The 16,239-nt window shown below is 43.2% G+C and overlaps 2 protein-coding genes across 3 annotated transcripts in view; one reads left to right on the plus strand and one right to left on the minus strand.

The window, feature by feature from the left end:
• Window positions 1-16,239, minus strand: part of LOC126996498 (probable ATP-dependent RNA helicase DDX43) — a 113,185-nt gene that overhangs the window by 53,533 nt on the left and 43,413 nt on the right. The gene's annotated exons all lie outside the window — the stretch shown is intronic.
• On the plus strand, window positions 5,801-9,801 carry LOC126996506 (uncharacterized). The gene is made up of 2 exons (XM_050857035.1): window positions 5,801-8,128; window positions 8,757-9,801. Exons 1-2 carry the CDS (start codon window positions 7,958-7,960, stop codon window positions 8,937-8,939), a joined length of 354 nt encoding a protein of 117 aa, XP_050712992.1. The 5' UTR covers window positions 5,801-7,957; the 3' UTR covers window positions 8,940-9,801.

A 16,239-nucleotide genomic window follows, 5' to 3' on the forward strand; every position in this document is an offset into this window, starting at 1 on the left:
GATAAAAGATAGAAAGAGATGCAACATGGCGGCGGAATTTAAGAGGTAGAAAGCTATCAGTAAGAGAAGGGGAGCTGATGAGACGAAGAGCCTTAGACTCCACTCTGTCCAAGAGAAGTGTGTGAGTGGAACCCCCCCAGACGTGAGATGCATACTCCATACGAGGGCGGACAAGGCCCTTATATATGGAAAGCATCTGTGCAGGGGAGAATTGGCGGAGACGATACAGAACGCCCAGTCTCGAGGAAGCTGATTTAATGAGAGAGGAGATGTGAAGTTTCCAGTTGAGATTTTGAGCTAAGGATAGACCGAGGATGTTTAGTGTTGAAGAAGGACAGCTGAGTGTTGTCGAAGAATAGGTGATAGGTGTTTGGAAGATTGTGTCGAGTTGATAGATGGAGGATTTGGGTTTTTGAGGCACTGAAGGACACAAGGTTCCTTTTACCCCAATCGGAAATGATAGCAAAGTCTGAGGTTAAGCGTTCTGCAGGCTCCAATCTGGAGTCTTGCAATTCCTGTTGAGAGGGTCTTCTGTTGAATAAAGTTGAATAATGCAGAGTGGAGTCGTCAGCGTATGAATGGATTGGACAGTTTGTTGTGGAAAGATCATTGATAAATAACAGGAAGAGAGTGGGTGATAGGACAGAGCCCTGTGGAACACCACTGTTAATAGGTTTAGGGAAAGAACAGTGACCGTCTACCACAGCAGAGATAGAACGGCCGGAAAGGAAACAGGAGATAAAGGAACAGAGAGAAGGATAAAATCCGAATGAGGACAGTTTAAAAAGCAAGGTGTTGTGCCAGACTTTATCGAAAGCTTTCGATATGTCTAGCGCAACTGAGAAAGTTTCACCGAAACGGTTGGGAATCGCTGCGTAAGAAATTGAATGGAAATTTAAAATGGATGTTCTGCACTGTTGACAGCTCTGGAGATCTGCGCCCCTAGCCAGCGTAACTACATGGGCGCCCTCTATATACTGCCGTGGTCTTTCGGCTACATGCTGATGCCGATGGCCGCCTACTTGGTGCGGCCGTGGCGCTGGCTGACGGCCGTGTACGCCGCGCTTTTCTTCATCAACCTCATTTACATCTGGTATGGTTATTATGTGGATATTGTTTTCGTGTTTCCTATAGTCCGCCCTAGTGAGTGTCAAAAATAATGCTCATCCTATGGCAAAATCTGTATTTATCCATCACGTACCCTGTGAGGGACCAGGATTTCAATAGGCCTGATCTGCATCCAATTATTTGCGGAAATAACCAATTTTCCAAGCATTTATTCAGCATTAGATTTAAATTTGGAATGTACCCCTAGATGAGATTGTTTTTCTTGTTGACACTGATAAGTTTAAAGCAAAAGTCAACACCCGCCTGTAGCTCATTAGGTATTGTTTAGTCGCTGCCCCGCCTCTGTTGTTCTCCTTAGTTCATTGTCACTGTCTCTTTAATTTTTCATATCCATTTCTGCTCATCGACGGGATATATATATATATATATATATATATATATATATATATATATATATATATATATATATATATATATATATATATATACATATTTCCCCTTGATGCACTTTCATGGACCTCAAAAATTAATAAAAGTAATAATGTTGAAGAAGAAAACGTAATTATTTGTATTCTTTTACCCTGTGGCCAAAAATACGTCTAGAGAACATGTCATAAAGCTGTCAGTAGGAATGATGTCACGAAACTGTTGCCATCTTGTGAGCGCTCTAATGTCAGAACGGACTCGTGTATTTTTTTCTTTATTGCCTGGAACTCTGAGAAAATATCTCGTACAGGCCTAACTGTAAGCGTGTTACGTGCTAGGGGTTTCTGAAGGGCTGATTGTTTCCCTGGCCAGGCTGCCCGAGTCCCCGCGCTGGTTGATTCACCACGGCCGCCACTCCGAGGCCCTGCGGGTCCTCCGCTGGGCGGCGCGTGTCAACGGTAGGACGCTGCCCTCAGACGAGCGACTCCTTGCCACCATGCAGACCATCATGAGGAGGGTGTGTGTGTGTGTGTGTGTGTGTGTGTGTGTGTGTGTGTGTGTGTGTGTGTGTGTGTGTGTTTTGTTATATATTGCTGCACCTTTGTTATACCTTGCTGTATTTTTATATCTATGTTAGTATAAGTTATTTTTAAGATTAGTGTTAAGGAAATATAAAAATAAGTAATGTCAATCCGCGTTAAGGCGGAGGAGGAAAAAGATTAAGGTTGAAGGCGAAGGAGGAAACGATTAACGTCAGATCGCGGGGAGGCGGAGTATGGGAGAAAATTAAGGTTGAAGGCGAAGGAGGAAAATATTAAATGCCAGGTCACATGGGGGAGGAGTAGGAGTAAGGAGGAAAAGATTAACCTCAGATCACATGGAGGAGGAGTAGGAAATGATTAAGGTTAATCCGATGGAGCAAGGGCGGTAGGCGGAGTCGGGTAGGACTTACGGAATAATGGGAGGATCCGTTCGGCTCGAGGCCCGTCACGCTGTGTCCCAAGAGACGGAAGAGAACTCACTTCCAGAGACGACGCCAGCAGGTGAGGACGCGTCTGGGGTCACGGGAGAGCTGGTGGTGTGAGGAGTGTAGGATGTGGAGGTGTGTATGGTGATGGGTTAGAGTGACTTGTGGAGGATTGTGGGGAGAAATGTGTTGTACTTCGGCGTGGTGAGAGAAAGAGTTTGTGTCTAGGAGTTACGGGAGAGATATGTGTGTTGTGTTAACGTGGTGGCGGAAGGTGTGTTATTGTAGCTGATCTTAATTCTAAATATTAATGTTATTTTTGCAACTGTGGTTTGGTTGCTCCTCCTCAGAGCACAAAGTGAGTGAAAGTCGGCCAAGGAATGCCAGAGTAGCATATTCTTGTCTATCCCATGCTGGGTTATTAACTGGGTATATGTTACTTGAAGCAAATCCTACCTAACGTAATCCTAGCCTAGGTCATGAATTATGGTCTTAATGCACCACTGCCTGAATGCACCAACCCTTGGTCTGAATGCACCACGTATAAGGTTCCAATGTACCACATGCCTGGTCCTAATGCACCACTCCCAGTCTGAATGCACCACCCTTTATGGTGTGTGGAGGGTACAAAGGGTCATATTACAGGTGTGTGGAGGGTACAAAGGGTCATATTGCAGGTGTGTGGAAGGTAGAGTCATATAACAGGTGTGTGGAGGGTACAAAGGGTCATATTACAGGTGTGTGGAAGGTAAAGTCATACAACAGATGTGTGGAGGGTAAAGAGGGGACTCATGACAGGTGTGTGGAGGGTATGGAGGGTCATGATATTACAGGTGTGTGAAAGGTAGCCTACAGAGGGTCATGGCAGGTGTGTAGAGGGTACAAAGGGTCATATTACAGGTGTGTTGAGGGTAGAGCTAGTCATATAACAGGTGTGTGGAGGGTAGAGAGAGTCATATAACAGGTGTGGAGGGTACTTTCAGACAAGGCAGTTGGTGCATTCAGACTACAAAGTTGGTGCATTCAGACTAGGCTGGTGGTGCATTCAGGAGATGGTGCATTACGTCCAACTTCCCTAGGTCATGAGAGAATGTGTGTGTGTGTGTGTGTGTGTTAAGCACCGCAAAATTTCATGTACAGATTTAAACGTTACCATTTGCTGTTTACAACTTGTGGCCCTAGACTACAAGGCACACTCTAGTCTAGGCCTAGTGCGTACTGTAGAGTGTATCGCCATTAGTGCTGGGGGCCGGGGTCCAAAGTGACACAGGTATTCAGTTGTTGTTTGGTCCCTAAGGAAAGACGCCGCGCCCCCGTTGTGTCTCCTACCACGACCAACAACAACTATCTGCACCGCGGCAGCCGATACCTCCTGGTGGTGCTGTTGACCCCCGGTCTGCGGTTCAAGGCTCTCGTGGTGTTCTACCTATGGGCAGTTGGGGGGGCGTCTTACTTTGGCCTGAGCCACAATGCCAGAATTCTAAGGTAGGATTGAGACAGGGCTGCCTGCTGTACGGTAGCTCAGAGGTAAGAGCAACATAAATCACTGCAGTGATGGTGTAGTGCCTGTACTTTTCTTGCGATGAAATTTACCAGAAACCTGAACTATCAGAAGTAATGAAGTATTAACTTTTTAAAAATGTATCCAATATGACACGAACTACAACCACTTGTGTGTATAATGTCGGCAGCGCTAACGTGTACCTGCACACGTTCCTGGTGGGGCTGGTGGAGGTGCCAGCTGTGTTGCTTCTGTGGCCGGCCATCACCTACCTGGGCCGCAGGAAGACCCTTGCCTTCCTGCTGATAGTGTGCAGTGTGTCCATGGCCCTCATGACGTTACTGATGATGCCGCGCCAAGCAGGTGGGTGGCGGGGGCATGTGAAGGACAAATGAGGTAAGATGCTTAAGTCTTAGTATTTCGGATGAAGGGTGCCGCGGCTTGGTCCTCACAGCAACGACTGGGAGCGACACAAGCAGCGGTTCTCGTGCAAGCTGCAACATTGTGTACCGTTTGTCAAGGACTCGGAGGGAATATTTACAAAATAAAAATTATTCTTATGTACTCAGGTATAGTGAACGAGTTGCTTCGATTAATGTGATCACCCCGAGACGCGAAAGACTCCAAAATAACTTAATCCACATGGATCCCTTTAACTCGACGCTAGTGTCCTCCTTCCCATATTGTGGACCCGGGTTCGAATGGAATGTTTTTTTTTTTTTTTTGCAACAAAGGAGGCAGCTCAAGGGCACAAAAAAGAAAAAAAAAAAAAAAGCCCGCTTCTCGCTGCTCCTAAAAAAAAGAATCAAAAGAGAGGTCAATTTCGGGAGGAGAGGTGTCCTGATACCCTTCTCTTGAAAGAGTTCAAGTCGTAGGCAGGAGGAAATACAGATGCAGGAAGATTGTTCCAGAGTTTACCAGCGTGAGGGATGAAAGAGTGAAGATGCTGGTTAACTCTTGCGTAAGGGGTTTGGACAGTATAGGGATGAGCATGAGTAGAAAGTCGTGTGCAGCGGGGCCGCGGGAGGAGGGGAGGCATGCAGTTAGCAAGTTCAGAAGAGCAGTCAGCGTGGAAATATCAATAGAAGATAGAAAGAGGGGCAACATCGCGACGGAATTTAAGAGGTAGAAGACTATCAGTAGGAGGAGAGCTGATGAGACGAAGAGCCTTAGACTCCACTCTGTCCAGAAGAGCTGTGTGAGTGGAGCCCCCCCACACGTGAGATGCATACTCCATACGAGGGCGGACAAGGCCCCTGTATATGGATAGCAACTGCGCGGGGGAAAAGAACTGGCGGAGACGATACAGAACGCCCAACCTCGAGGAAGCTGATTTAGCTAGAGAGGAAATGTGAAGTTTCCAGTTGAGATTTTGAGTAATGGATAGACCGAGGATGTTTAGTGTTGAAGATGGTGATAGCTGAGTGTTGTCGAAGAATAGGGGATAGGTGTTTGGAAGATTGTGTCGAGTTGATAGGTGGAGAAATTGAGTTTTTGAGGCATTGAAGGACACAAGGTTCCTTCTGCCCCAATCGGAAATGATAGCAAGGTCTGAGGTTAAGCGTTCTGCAGCCTCCAGTCTGGAGTCGTGTACTTCATGTTGAGAGGGTCTTCTATTGAAAGAAGTTGAATAATGCTGAGTGGAGTCGTCGGCGTATGAGTGGACAGGACAGTTTGTTATGGAAAGAAGATCATTGATGAGTAACAGGAAGAGAGTGGGTGATAGGACAGAGCACTGTGGAACACCACTGTTGATAGGTTTAGGGGAAGAACAGGGACCGTCTACCACCGCAGAGATAGAACGGCCGGAAAGGAAACTGGAGATAAAGCCGAAAGAGGGCAGTTTAGAAAGCAAAGACTTGTGCCAGACTCTATCGAAGGCTTTCGATATGTCTAGCGCAACAGAGAAAGTTTCACCGAAACGGCTAAGAGAGGATGACCAAGAGTCAGTTAAGAGAGCAAGAAGATCGCCAGTAGAACGCCCTTTGCGGAACCCATACTGGCGATCAGATAGAAGGTTAGAAGTGGAAAGGTGCTTTTGAATCTTCCGGTTAAGGATTGATTCAAAAGCTTTAGATAGACAGGAAAGTAAAGCTATAGGGCGGTAGTTTGAAGGATTGGAATGGTCACCCTTCTTAGACACAGGCTGTACAAAGGCATACTTCCAGCAGGAAGGAAAGGTAAATGTTGATAGGCAGAGACGAAAGAGTTTGACCAGGCAGGGTGTCAGCACGGAAGCACAGTTTTTAAGGACAATAGGAGGCACTCCATCAGGTCCATAAGCCTTCTGAGAGTTGAGGCCAGAGAGGGCATAGAAAACATCATTTGGAAGAATCTTAATAACAGGCATAAAGGAGTCAGAGGGTGGATGAGTAGGAGGAATATGCCCAGAATCGTCCAGGGTGGAGTTCTTACAGAAAGTTTGAGCGAAGATTTCAGCCTTAGAGACAGATGAGACGGCAGTGCTGCCGTCAGGGTTAAGGAGAGGAGGGAAAGAGGAAGAAGTGAAATTGGAGGAGATATTTTTGGCTAGATGCCAGAAGTCACGGGAAGAATTAGAAGAAGCAAGGTGTTGACATTTTCTATTGATAAAAGAAGTTTTGGTAAGTCGGAGAATAGATTTGGCACGATTCCGGGCTGAAATGTAAGGTCATAGATAGCGGGTGTTCGAAGGCTCTGGAACCTTTTGTGAGCTGCCTCTCTATCTTTAATAGCACGAGAACAAGCATGATTAAACCAAGTTTTTTTAGCATGAGGAGTAGAGAAAGTACGTGGAATGTATGCCTCCATTCCAGAGACAATCACCTCTGTGATGCGCTGAGCACACACAAAGGGGTCTCTCTCCTGGAAGCAGTAATCATTCCACGGGAAATCGGAAAAGTACATCCTCAGGTCGTCCCACCGAGCTGAAGCAAGATGCCAGAAGCATCGCCTCTTTGGTGGGTCCAGAGGATATACAGGAGCGATAGGACAGGATACAGAAATAAGGTTATGATCGGAGGAGCCCAACGGAGAGAACAGTTTGACAGAGTAAGCAGAAGGATTAGAGGTAAGGAAGAGGTCTAGAATGTTGGGCCTGTTTCCAAGACGGTCGGGAATACGAGTAGGGTGCTGAACCAACTGCTCTAGATCGTTGAGGTGAGCAAAGTTGTAGGCTTGTTCACCAGGCTGGTCAGTGTAAGAGGATGAAAGCCAAAGCTGGTGGTGAACATTGAAATCTCCCAAGATGGAGATTTCAGCAAAGGGAGAGTGAGTCAAGATGTGCTCCACTTTAGAAGTCAAATAGTCAAAGAATTTTACATAGTTAGTAGAGTTAGGTGAGAGATAAACAGCACAGATGTATTTAGTAATAGAATGACAATGAAGTCTTAGCCAGATGGTGGAAAATTCAGAAGAGTCAAGGTCGTGGGCACGAGAGCAAGTGATGTCGTTGCGCACGTAGGCGCAACATCCAGCTTTGGATTGAAATTTAGGATAGAGATAGTAGGAGGGAACAGAGTAGAGGTTGCTGTCAGTAGTCTCAGAAACCTGTGTTTCGGTGAGGAAGAGAAGATGAGGTTTAGAGGAGGAGAGATGGTTTGCAATGTTTGTTTATTCTTTGGAACAGATCAATTTTTCATATGCCTCGAAGAGTGGAGTAACCACCAGGATACATAGTGGCAGCGGTGGTTTTAATTTTTGTGAGAGATATTCGCACGAAGATGTAGGAAATTGGATAGCACAAAGAAATTGATTGACATGGGAGAACGGAAGCCATGTGGTAGCCCCGAGATGCGGGAAAAGACTTTCCGCTGTCTCGTCTCAGGGGCCCGGGTTTGCATCCCTGGTGAAATGTTAGAAAAAAGATTTACTGATTTCGGAGAGATCAGTTTCCCATGTGCTTCGAAAAGTGGAGTAACTCCCACGTCACTAAAACATATCTAAACTGTTAATTCCCTAGTCTTCCCTTTATTCTCTTTCTGTTTCCTTCCTCTCCGTCAGTTCCGGACCTCGTTATGCTGCTTTTGTCGCTGAACGGCAAGATGACCATCACAGCCTGTTACCACCTAACGTGGGTGTACACGCTGGAGCTGTTCTCCACTGCCAACAGGGCCCGTGTGGTGGGCGACGCCAGCGTCCTGACCAGGGTGGCCACCGTGTCCGTGCCCTACATCAACGACCTGCTGGTGAGCTCACCTCATGATGCCGTGTTTATTGTTTTCTTTATTTAAGCAGATATTCGCCACGGCTATATTCTTAAAGCAATGTTGAAAGTGAATTTAAAGAGGTTGTAGTCTATATTATAGTAAAGGGCTACTCAACTGGTGGCCCGCGGTCCGAATCCGGATCTTCTGGGTGTTGTAGCTGTACCCCAGGCTCCAGGAGTAGAAAATATAATTAAATAACATGAAGGTCCTGTCGATGAATTCTTGTAAGTATATTTCCTCGACTGACTGTAGGCCCTACACTCAGTCGAGGAAATACAATTGCAAGAATCCATCACCAGGACAGTCATGTTATTCAACTTATTTATTTATATTTTTTTCTACTCCTGAACCCAAGGGTCCAGTTATAGTATTTATCCAGACCTCTGCATACATTTGAACTTGTCCAACTGGACCTTTGCTCATAATAGTTGAGTAGCCCTGCTATAGTAAGCCTTGTTTAGTCCCATTTTCCATTCACTCCCAAACTTAACAATCTAATTCACGCGTTGTAAGACCTAGTAGTCTGCCGAACGTGTTACACATATAGAGTGCTGCACCGAACACAAATGGGAACATTATTTCACTTGTTTTTGTGGTGCTGTTGCAGGGTGAAGTGGTGCCCTGGGCACCCGGGGCCCTGTGCAGCCTGGCTACCCTTGTCGGTGCGGGACTGGTGTTTTTGCTCCCGGAGACCACTAACAGGAAGATCACGCAGCGAGACGACTGCCGCCACGTCCACGAAGACGATTACACCCTCCATGAGGCACTTAGCAGCAAGGCGGTGGCTTAAAACATTGAGACGCTGACGGATTCCATTGAATACTGCTTGAAAGAGAAGTGGATGTTGACTGCAACCATTTCAGTAACTTTTATTGAGTATTGCACCACACGTGATTGCATAAGCACAGTATTAATAAATATCCGTGAGCTGGTTTGATTTACTTAGCATTATTAAGGGACATAATTTAGAATATGTTGTGGATCTATTCCACATTATCAATATCGAAGATGTCAAGCTGATACTCGCCTTTGCATAGTTGGAAGGGCCCACAAACTGTTGAAACGAACCTTAATGTAAAAGACTATATGCTCTCAACAGCAGATCTCCACACACGTAATTCTTCCATTGCAGTACACCTCATATACTTTTCTCACTCCGGCACCCACTATTGGCACCCATATTATTTTGAGGTATGAACATGCATTCATGTACTAATAAAATCCTTTTTCCCGCGGGACCACACTTCAGTACCTTAAACAGGGCTCGTGTTATGGGCGACGCCAGCGTCCTGACCAGGGTGGCCACCGTGTCCGTGCACTAGGGATGGGCAAGTACCGTTAATTTGAGTACCGGTAGTACCGGTACCGAAAACTCAAGTACCGTTAGTACCGGTACCGGTACCGGTACCCGAAGGAGTTTTTTTTTTTCTTAATGACTTCTGATGAAATTCCCAAATAAATTTCCTGTAAAGAAAACTCTCTCTCTCTCCTTCAACTTAATATCAACTAGAGTAGAAATGCAACGTTTAGGAGCCTTCTGATTAATGTAAAATCACTTAGGTTTAAGGACAGACCACCTAGTCTGGACCATGGGGTCTGTGTAGTCTGATTTTCTATGTAAATCTATGTAAATCTCTCTCTCTCTCTCTCTCTCTCTCTCTGAATGAAGTGAATATTTATTTTTTCGATAAAAAAATAGCATGTATAGTTATTATGGATGTACTCGATCATAGTCTAATAACAATAACAATATATATTAGTGTTTTCTAAAGACTCGTGGGACTCACTAACTTTTAACCCAAGACTTCGTTTTCTTTTTACTTGCCACTGTTAAATTTGTATGAGAGAGAGAGAGAGAGAGAGAGAGAGAGAGAGAGAGAGAGAGAGAGAGAGAGAGAGAGAGAGAGAGAGAGAGAGAGAGAGAGAGAGAGAGAGAGAGAGAGCACCACTTAGTAAGTGGATATCTCGGTGATATGGGTAGTGGGTACTCGATCATAGTCTAATAACAATAACAATATTTATTAGCAACCTAAAAAAGAAAAAGAATCGGACATCAAGAATTATCCAGTAACTCCAATAAATAAATATAATAATAAAATAATGGAAACGGAAAGCAGGACAAAATGGTGGGAACTTGGGGGGACGGTCAGCGGGACAGTGACTCAGCGTCTACACACAGGGCCCATACCACATGGAGGGCGAGCGTCACTAAGATCCAAACGGTACCGGTACTAGCGGCAATGCACAGTGCCGAGTGATCATTAAGCTTCCCGGAACCCAAGTGATCATGAGGCTTCGCGGTACCGGGTACCGCGAGGAATCGATTCTTCGCGGTACCAGGTACCGGTACCTGGTATCGGTACCTGGTACTGCAAAGCCTCATGATCACTTGGGTTCCGGGAAGCTTAATGATTACTCGGCACTGTGCATTGCCGCTAGTACCGGTACCGTTTGGATCTTAGTGACGCTCGGCGCTCGCCCGCCTCCATGTGGTATGGGCCCTGTGTGTAGACGCTGAGTCACTGCCCCGCTGACCGTCTCCCCAAGTTCCCACCATTTTGTCCTGCTTTCCGTTTCCATCACAGCTCCCGTTTCCATTATTTTATTATTTGATTTATTTATTGGAGTTACTGGATAATTATTGATGTCCGATTCTTTTTCTTTTTTAGGTTGCTAATAAATATCTTTATTGTTATTAGACTATGATCGAGTAGTCGAGTACCCATATCACCGAGATATCCACTCACAGAGTGGTGATCTCTCTCTGAATGAAGTGAATATTTATTTTTTCGATAAAAAAATAGCATGTATAGTTATTAGGGATGTACTCGATCATAGTCTAATAACAATAACAATATTTATTAGCAACCTAAAAAAAAAATCGGACATGAAGAATTATCAATAAATCCAATAAATAAATCCGAGCAACTGGTACCGGTACCGAGCAATCTGGTACCGGTACCGTACCGTTTAGCTGGTACCGTTAGTACCGGTACTGGTACCGGTACCTGCCCACCCCTACCGTGCACTACATCAGCGACCTGCTGGTGAGCTCACCAGGTTCTCAGCACCAACACTGTGATGAATCTGAGGCTGAACCCCAAACAGTATTAGAATGAAAATGGACCTCATTCGATCATAACTACATTCAGTTAAATAGGACTTCAATTAATCTAAGCAAGGCCTTAATTATGTTAAACACTACCTCAAACAAGTTAAAAACGTGTAGTTGAAATCTACTCACCAGGGCGACAAAATTGAACTTGAAAATTGCCCCCCCGCCCCTCATACAAAAAAAGATAAATTTCCTCAACTCTCCCTCCCCTTAGTCTTGAGTTTTCAAAATCCCCCTCCCTAGCTTGAGGCTGAGTACTATAGAGCATATATGAGTCTGTATCTGTATATTCCCTTGACCCTCTCACCCTCGTTTTCTTCAGTACTTCATAACGAAATTGATATAGCCTTACTTTGGAAAGCTCGAGTATCTGAAGCAATCCACATTGAGAATGACAGTTGTATTGGTGAGTTTTCAGAAATTGCTATCATACTATTATTGTTCTTCAAAATGAATAATTTAATTGATAAATAATTCTCTGACACTTTTCACTAACTCCAGCTTATTAGTGCAAACTTTTGAGTTTGTAGCATACTTCCGAGGATTAAATAAACGTTTGCCAATTAATACATTGTAGCAGAGCTTATATAAGTTTTTCTTGATTTTGGATTCAACCTTGTTTCAACGCTCAGTGTTTTCATGAATAAAATCTCTGGGGTAAGGCTCCTGTCTAAACTTAAAATCAAACTTTACTTCTCGAGCTCAAGACCAAGTTTCATTTAAACTGTAAGAAGGGGGCGAAATAAAGGTAGTCTTGCTTTGCTGCATGGGAACTAATTATTTTTATTTTTATTTTTTCTCCTTTCTTTCCTCAAGAATCTTTACAGTAAGAAGAGCGGTCACTGAAATAAATTTGCTGGTTCTCTAACCCCTGAGAAAAATCGTCCGTGAGAATGGCAACCTCTTCTGACAAAGCTTGTATCACAAAGTAACCAGTGTTACCCTCTGTAGAATAGGTTTCCACAGCTTTTGGCAGATAAAAAGAAAAGAAAAACTTTCATCAATCCCATTGGCATCACTATTGGGAGACTCATTTGCATTACGTATGCATACAGAACATTAAACTCAAGATAAATCAATATGAAGTTTGTCCTGAGATTTTCAACTTTTATTCATTTTGATTTTAATAATTTGCCTCACCATAGACTTTTAAACTAAACTAAATGCCCATGTGATAGAAGATAAAGTTTAAAGGTGGATTAAAGCATGGCTTAGTGACAGAACACAAAGAATTCAGGAAAATAGGGATGAATCGGATTGAGTTCAAGTTACAAGTGGAGTCGTGCAGGGATCAGTTCTAGGTTCATTGATGTTTATCATAAACAACAACGATCTTGATTGCGGAATACCCAGTGACATAAGCAAGTTTGCTGATGAGAGAAATATAAAAAGTCTACTCTGATAGGTCAACGACGCTATGGTATTTCAGAAGTAACTGAATGGTCTGTACGAGTGGGCAAACAAATGGATGACGCAGTTCAGCATCGACAAATGCAATGTCCTAAGCGTTGAAAGAAATAACCCCTTAAGAAATTAAGCATTAAATAACAGTCCTTGAACGCTCCAGCTGCGAAAGAGACTTGGGTGTGTGTATATATATATATATATATATATATATATATATATATATATATATATATATATATATATATATATATATATATATATATATATATATATATATATATATATATATATATATATATATATATATATATATATATATATATATATATATATATATATATATATATATATATATATATATATATATATATATATATATATATATATATATATATATATATATATATATATATATATATATATATATATATATATATATATATATATATATATATATATATATATATATATATATATATATATATATATATATATATATATATATATATATGCCCGCTACTCGCCGCTCCCACAACAGAAAATAGATAAAAGTAGCCAAAAGAGAGGTCAATTTTGAATGGAGAGGTGTCTTGATACACTCTTCTTGAAAGAATACAAGTCATAGGCAATAGGAAATACAGACGAAAGAAGGCAGTTTCAGAGTTTACCAGTGAAAGGGATGAGAGAGTGAAGATGCTGGTTAACTCTTGCATAAGGGGTTTGGACAATATAGGGATGGACTAGAGTGGACACTTGACAGTCGAGTGCAGCGGGGCCGCGGGAGGAGCGGAGGCATGCAGTTAGCAAGTTCAGAAGAGCAGTCAGCGTGAAAACATCGATAGAAGATAGAAAGAGAGGCAACATGGCGGCGGAATTTAAGAGGTAGAAGACTATCAGTAAGAGGAGGAGAGCTGATGAGACGAAGAGCCTTAGACTCCACTCTGTCCAGGAGAGCTGTGTGAGTGGAGCCTCCCCACACATGAGATGCATACTCCATGCGAGGACGGACAAGGCCCCCGTAAATGGATAGTATCTGTGCGGGGGAGAAGAACTGGCGGAGACGGTACAAAACGCCAAGCCTTGAGGAAGCTGACTTAGTAAGAGAAGAGATATGAAGTTTCCAGTTGAGATTTTGAGTTAGGGATAGACCGAGGATGTTTAGTGTTGAAGAAGGTGATAACTGAGCGTTGTTAAAGAATAGGGGATGGTTGTTTGGAAGATTGTATCGAGTGGATAGGTGGAGAAACTGTGTTTTTGAGGCGTTGAAGGACACCAGGTTCTTCTTGCCCCAATCGGAAATAATAGTAAGGTCTGAGGCTACGCGTTCTGCTGCCTCCAGCCTGGAATCGTTTCGTTCCTGTTGGGTGGGTCTTCTATTAAAAGAAGTTGAGTAATACAGAGTAGAGTCATCGGCATAATAATGGATAGGACAGTTCGTTTTGGAAAGAAGATCATTGATGAATAACAGAAAGAGAGTGGGAGATAGGACAGAACCCTGCGGGACACCACTGTTCATAGGTTTAGGGGAAGAACATTGACCGTCTACCACAGCAAATATAGAACGGTCAGAAAGGAAACTACACATAAAGGTACAGAAAGAAGGATAGAAACCATAGGAGGGTAGTTTGAAAAGCAAAGATTTGTGCCAGACCCTATCAAAGGCTTTTGATATGTCCAGCACAATAGCAAAGGTTTCACCGAAACGGCTAAAAGAGGATGACCAAGAGTCAGTTAGAAAGGCAAGGAGATCACCAGTAGAACACCCCTTGCGGAACCCATAATGGTGATCAAATAAAAGTTCAGAAGTGGAAAGGTGCTTTTGAATCTTCCGGTTAAGGATTGATTCAAAAGCTTTAGATAGACGAGAAAGTAAAACTATAGGACGGTAGTTTGAGGGATTGGAACGGTCACCCTTCTAAGGCACAGGTTATATGAAGGCATACTTCCAGCAGAAAGGAAAGGTAGATGTTGACAGGCAGAGGCGAAAGAGTTTGACCAGGTAGGAAGCACAGTTTTTAAGGACAATAGGAGGCACTCCATCAGGTCCATAAGCCTTCTGAGGATTGAGGCCAGAGAGGTCATGGAAAACATCATTCTTAAGAATCTTAGTAACAGGCATAAAGGAGTCAGAGGGGGGATAAGTAGGAGGAATATGCCCAGAATCGTCAAGAGTGGAGTTTAAAAAGAAAGTTTATCTTACAGACCCTATGGCCCAGAATTTTGCATTTCAACCCTAGTAAATATTAAGTTGAGAAAAGTGGCGGTCGACCATGTTTTTCAAAGGATTCATTCGTGTTGCACTGGACCACTGAAGGTGGGGGCTTATTCCATTCTCGCATTACAACGTTGATGAAGAAAAAAGTTTTCATTAAAGTTTTGTGCCATTATTTCTCGTTCGCAAAGTGTCATCGATTATAAACAATTTTGATTTGTTCACCTTCGAAGAGCCATTAAGTATTTAAAAAAAAATCAATCAGTCTCTCTCTCTCTCTCTCTCTCTCACACACACACACACACACACACACACACACACACACACACAATTAGTAAAAATAGTGATGTTTATATAATTATCAGTAATAAAACTACGATATCAGTAATAAAACTATAATATATGAAAAATTCCGTCAAACACTTGTGCACACACACACACACACACACACACACACACACACACACACACACACACACACACACACACACACACACACACACATAGTCAAAGAACATTGGTATTTTCATATTTATCAGTACTAAAACTATAAAATATAAGTAATCTTTTTGTTCCTCTTCACCAACCTGGCTAGCTCAACATACCTAACCCTGAGGTGGATTTCTCCGTTCTTTATTTTCCTATAAATTCCTCTCTTCAAGCCAATCTCATGCTTGAGTCTGCGGGTCATCCATTTGGGGTCGTTATTTTCCTTCCTACGTGCTTAGTAAGGGATATGCTGTCTCTGACCCTCTGTAATTACTCTCACTAAATTATTGTAGGTCATTTTTACATGATTCCCCTGTCTTTCCGGTTCCAGCCCTGAGATATGGCCCTCATCTAGCCCTAAGACACAGAGTTGAGTTCATGGGTCACCGCCCAGTCTAATTTGAACCTAATTTCCCTGTGATCACTGCCACCTAATTCTCCCCCAACATCTAGCTCGCTGATCATATTCTCGTTGTTAGTCAGGACTAAGTCTAAAATGTTATTTCCTCTGGTGGGCTCCGTCACTGTCTGCTTGAGAAAATTATCTTGTATTACTTTCAGAAAATCCTCAGATTCTAGATCACCCACCACGCCTTCCCAGTCTCTATACCTATAATTAAAATTCCCCATTATGTAGACATTTTTGCTCCTGCTCGCCCTGCCTACCTCTTGTAGTAATATATCAGTGTCCTGCCTGCTAAGGTTGGGAGGCCTGTAAAGAACCCCTAGAATTAGTTTGTCTTTCCCTTTGTGGACGTCCACCCAAACTGATTCTCAGTTGCCATTTGTTTGAACAGAATTGTTAGCTGAACATTTAAGTGTGTCTTTAACATAAAGAGCCACCCCCCCTCCCCTTTTTCCCTTTCT

Source organism: Eriocheir sinensis, chromosome 10 (assembly GCF_024679095.1).
Source record: "Eriocheir sinensis breed Jianghai 21 chromosome 10, ASM2467909v1, whole genome shotgun sequence".
In the NCBI taxonomy this organism is placed as follows: Eukaryota; Metazoa; Arthropoda; class Malacostraca; order Decapoda; family Varunidae; genus Eriocheir; species Eriocheir sinensis.